Here is a 5,494-nt window from a genome sequence, read left to right on the forward strand (position 1 = left end):
TTATCAATGTTAAAAAATAGTTTAACATGCTTACAATTTGTTTGGGCAATAAAATGTATAAGGTGGTGTATCTAAACTTCTTCATTTTCTCTTCTTGTTCTTTGCCTCTTTGGATCGTTTCATTTTTACATTTCATTAGTCTCCCCTCAATATACGTAAACACCCCCCCCAACCCCACAAACTATGACTGTGGGTGTCTTCTTTTCTAGTTGCAACAGTCTCTTGAGCAACAGAAAGTGGGACAGTTATGAAGAACTAATAGCCTGGCAGACTGCATGCACCCTCTTTTGCCTCAAGCCATTTCCTCTCAACATCTTTCTCCTTCTATCTCCCTCATTCTGTGATGCCACTGATTCTGCTCTCTTCCATATACAGTGCACTCCAATATGCCCATGAACACTCAATGATTGCTGGAACAGTGCAGAGAGAAACCATCTGTGCTGCTGCCACACTGAAGGAACTGTCTTTCCTATTGTTTCTCTTTCGTGCTCTCACATACTCAAAACGCTTGTGATGTGTCATATTCTGCAGTTCTGCGAGATGTGCGTATCCGCATCTAGACCAACGACTTCAGAATGTGATACCGTCTACAGACCCAAATGAATCAGAACAATGACCCTCATCATCAGAACGACATAATCAACATTAATTTCGCTAAGTGCTTTTACAATATACTTCTTCATTGTAAGCAGCTAAATACGACAGCAACGTAATTCTGTAAAGAACTTCAATAAAAATAGCTGTACATCTACATGTCATTACTGAACCAGACAGCGGTTGGAGATTAGATACATAGAATTTGATATGATATCAAAAGTACTTTTGACTTTTTTCTGCTTTTAGCCTACCCCAATCCGGGTTTTAAAATTAGATTAAAACAGAGGGGGGGAAAAGCAAAGCAGACAGCTTGAAATGATCTTTTTTCTGTGCATGCATTGTTAAACGGATAGTTCACGTAAAAAAAGGAAAATTATTTAGTCATGCATGTTCTGATTTTCTTTCTTCTGTTGGTTTACATACTTCATGTTGTACCAAATCTGTATATGTTTTCTTCTTCCGAAAATACATTCGGGTGAAGAATGAATATATTCAGATTGGACCAATCTGCAACTTATCGGCACCAACAAGTCTCTCATTACAGTATTATTAGACTGTCTGCTTAATATCTGCTGACTTTTTATTGTGATGATCTCCCAACAGACATTCTACTGACTATAAGTATCTTTATATGTAAGTATATGTATATGTATATATATACTTATTCTAATTCTAACCCTACCAGTTTACCAATACTCTACTAAAAATCTAGCAAGACTTAGATATGTAGGTGCATCATTACTTATAGTCAAGAATGTGTAAAATTAAGTGAAACCAAAAAGTCATACAATTCTAGAACTCCATCAAGGTGCATAAATGATAAGAACATTTTAATTTTGGAGACAATCCCTAAAGCAGGTGTATATGAGGCAATGGCCTAACAACCTAAAACAATTAGCAGGACATGCCCACCTTCTTTTACTGTGTGTGCAAAACCCCTTTTTCATTCACATTTCAAATAAAATCCAAACTTTTTCCATTACCAATACCAATGAATCACTCTTCAGAAGGTGCACAATACTAGAAGCTCACACAAGCAAATATGCATTGTTTGGTTCTGTGACTCACCGTCCAGCCACCTCCGTCCGTGCTCATATCACAGTAGACCTGAAAGCCGGCGGGATAATGAGTGGGAAAAACAGAGTAGATGCCATCTTCTCTCTGACCGCTAGCGTATATATCACTGCAGTCCCGTGGACGGGATCCGAAAGAGAGAAAGAGAGAGGGAGAAAGAGAGGGAGTCACAAACAAACCGCAAACGCTAGATAACCGGATGGTTACAAGATAGCAAATGGCTAAACTAGGCCGAGGCTAATGTAATGACCAAAGGAATATTGCTATAGGTTAGCCAAGATAGTTTTGCACAGGGTTTTCCAAAGCAGCTGGTGCTTCTCAGTTTACTGGTCTCTGTTCCCAAAAGAGCGATCTTTTTCCCTGATTATAGAAAACACTCTCCCCTTCACTGGCACACACTTGCATACAAGTGTCTGCTCCATACTGAGGTTCATTACAATCCACACCTGTGGCTCCAGCAGACACATCAAGGCCTTAAAAGTAAAGTGGTAAAATGCTTTCAGACACATTAGGCCTGCCGAGAGCGCAATTTGAGCACAGCCACTTTCTTTCGGCTTCCAGCGACTCATCTAATGAGAATTCAGATCAGCAGGGGCACAGAAAGAAGACAATAGTTATGTGCGCTTTTTAAACACAGTTTTCCGTGAAATTGTCTGATGTTCTTTGGATTGAGAATCAATGAGTCAACCAGCGAGAGGAGGATCAGAGCCCCTCTGCTCCGGGGACCGAAGTGCTTGTGATTCTGAGCTGATGTCAGACTACACGAGCTGCATTTGAATCATTGTTCGCCAGACCACAGAACTTTCAAAGCCAATCACCAGAGCAAAAAATGCCATGTGACTAATCACCCTTGAGCAGCAGAAATAGTAACAGCACTATGCTACTACTAATTTGACTCCTTACTCATTAGCTGTCAAAAGCACGTTAAGCAAAAATACCATTTCGCGCTGCCACTTGTCGCTGTAATGTATTGAAATAATATCAATACATATGTTGCGTGCAACATAAATTAAATGGTTCTCGGAAGAGAAAGATGTCAACACAAATCTGGACTACTTGGGAGGAATAGAAAGATGGATGGATGCTTGGAAGCGCGAGGGACGTGTGAATTAACCAGAAAGCATACTACCATTAAAAAGTCTGGAGAAATAAATACTTTTATTCTGCAATGGTGCATTAAAAGAGACAGCAAATACATTGTTACCAACAAATCAAAGGCTGTTCTTTTTGTTTGATGAATATCATGGTTTTCTCTAAAATAATAAGCATTAACATTAATAATATTAAGAAATGAGCACCAAATTGGCATATTAGAATGATTTCTGAAGGATCAAATGACAGGTATAGAGTTATGGCTGCTGAAAATTCAGCTATAACATAAATAAAATATATTTGATATAGAAATATTTAGTGCTGTCAGTCAATTAAAACATTAACTAATTAATTACACATTTTGTAGATTAGATTAATCCTAAATTAATCCTACAAAAAAAACACAATTAATCCTACATTTTGAAATATACTTTTATATTGCAATAATTCCACATTGAATCTTTACATTCATTTTTTGACAACATAAAGAAAATGTATTTTTAATATTTGACTGGAATATGATTGGAGGCTGCTATCACCGCAATAATAATGTCTTTATAAAATTGTTTTTTCGCCTAATATTGAACTATAGTCATTCAACGTTACAGTACAATTGAGAACTATCAATTTTAATATTAATAGATTTTTAGTTTAAGTGAACTTAAAACAGTCTTTAAATAAATGTAATTTTTACCTGTGTCCTTCAGAGGAAATACTGTATAAAGAAATTCAAGTTATTAAACTCTAAATTCTAAATCAAAGCTACAAAAGTTATTCTTTTTTTCTTTTGTTCTTTGGTTAACAGACATCACAGCAGCTGAGTTATAAGTTTATTTAGCTGCTGTTTCTTTAAGAGCTGCCACTGCAGAACATGACACGGATCTGACAAGCATCTCTCTTTGCCTATTGTCGCTTCAGCTGAATCTCGTGTGTAAAATATTACATCCGTGCGCAGTTTCAAGGCAGCTTCATTTGGCTTTTCGGTAACTTCGTGACTTAACTGACCACCACATTGCATGCACAGTTCATTTTGTGCTCCGATGTGAAATAATACAGTCTGCAGCAATTGCACGGTATCATTTCCGTCCCGTTTGAGGTGGTTGTAATGTTCTGTGACGTCTTGTGAATAAACAAGTGACAGAAACAGCAGTTGTTCTGCCTCTGTGTTAATTTCATTACATATTTGTAATGCGTCAAACTAAAAAGCATAACCGTCTGCATTAACGCTGATTTTAACAGCACTAGTAATAAGAATATTTAAAAATGACTATTTTTGTGTAACCCCAAACTCTGAAATAGTGTATAGTGTCACAAACGAACAGACAGAGTGGAAAGACCCCAAACGTGCTAAATAAAGGAAATGATCAGACAGGCCTTACCATTAGCACAGCCTTTAAGACGGACTCCTCTGACTGGCGCCCTCTGCAGGTCAGCCTTCACCCTGGCCTTCAAACCTCCAGTTTCCTTCTGCATGGCATTTAGAGCATCGCTCACAGAGTTGACAACCTTCACCATGTTAATCTGGCTCTCGGACAGCAGCTGCAACACATACACAAACAAGAACTATTACACAGACAGCATGAGCTAACAAGGCAACTGGCCAGAAAAAGACTGCAGGCAACAGACATGTGCAGTAAAACAGATCAGCGTGGTGGATCTCAGCTTATGACATTCTGGGGTTTTTAGAGAAAAAATGTCATCATTTAGTCAACCCGTATTTTTTTCCTTCTACAGACTGCAAAAAACTATAATATGAAGATTACAGAAAATAAACATCTTACTGGCTTTTTTTGTGCTCAAAGTCAGTTATCTTCTAATGGATCCCATCTATATTTCGTCTTTACGATCTCAAGGTAAATCTGCAAGGTTTCATTACCCAAAAGCATATCAGCCATTGTCTACAGTATGCAAACTGTTCTATACGGAGATTTAGTTTAGTACTTGGACAGTAAAATGCTGAATTACAGCTCTGCAGCACAACAGAAAACTAATATTTTGCCAAGTGTAGATCTTTGTCGAATGGTTTTAACTTAAGGGGACTTGGTTCATTTCCTGGACATATATATGGCTTTGAACCCATGACGTGAGCTGCTTATTGTCCACTGAAAGTAAAAATCCCTTGTAGCCCACGAGAAGGCAAAATCAGTCTGGGAGACAGGTTCCATAAGGCTGGCTGTCATTTCAGCTCAAATGCTTGACATGCAATAGAGCTGTAAAGGTCTTTGTGCCAGATTTACGGTGTGATTTTCAGCTTGAGGCAGTGAGCTGAATCTGCTATTGCTTGTCTACCTAGAAATAAGACTATTGAAAGAAACACACACACTGACATGCGTATGTGTGTCTTTCACCCATAAACTTTAGAGATCTGACCCATTTTAGATGGAAAACCTGTGAGCGTTCCTGTGAGCTTGTGCTTGTTTCATTGTTTGTGAGGCGCATTCAACATAATGAATGAGTGTCCCATACGCGCCTGCAGCTTAACAATGTGTCCTGTACAGTGATCTTAAAAGGACAAAAAGTACACGTTTGAACAGGACACTGTCTATGCATGGTGCAATCGATGAGTTATGAACATAAACTATACTACTATCTCATACAAAAATATTTGCTCCTCATCCATAGATTTTAGGCAGTTTTTTGAAGAAATAAGACCAGGTAAAAATTAACTGATTAATTCAAATAATTGAATTTTCTGCTCTTTTGTGTGTGTTTTTATATATACATATATAAT

At 37.8% G+C, this 5,494-nt stretch overlaps 1 protein-coding gene across 1 annotated transcript in view; it reads right to left on the bottom strand.

The window, feature by feature from the left end:
- Window positions 1-5,494, bottom strand: part of LOC122350671 (fibrinogen C domain-containing protein 1-like) — an 18,908-nt gene that overhangs the window by 3,148 nt on the left and 10,266 nt on the right. Inside the window, exons 4-6 of the mRNA XM_043247349.1 lie at window positions 4,143-4,302; window positions 2,079-2,185; window positions 1,666-1,704 (exon numbers count right to left, since the gene is read on the bottom strand). Coding sequence (XP_043103284.1) covers window positions 1,666-1,704; window positions 2,079-2,185; window positions 4,143-4,302 — 306 coding nt within the window. The remainder of the gene's footprint in view (window positions 1-1,665; window positions 1,705-2,078; window positions 2,186-4,142; window positions 4,303-5,494) is intronic.

Source organism: Puntigrus tetrazona, chromosome 8 (genome assembly GCF_018831695.1).
Source record: "Puntigrus tetrazona isolate hp1 chromosome 8, ASM1883169v1, whole genome shotgun sequence".
Taxonomy (NCBI): Eukaryota; Metazoa; Chordata; class Actinopteri; order Cypriniformes; family Cyprinidae; genus Puntigrus; species Puntigrus tetrazona.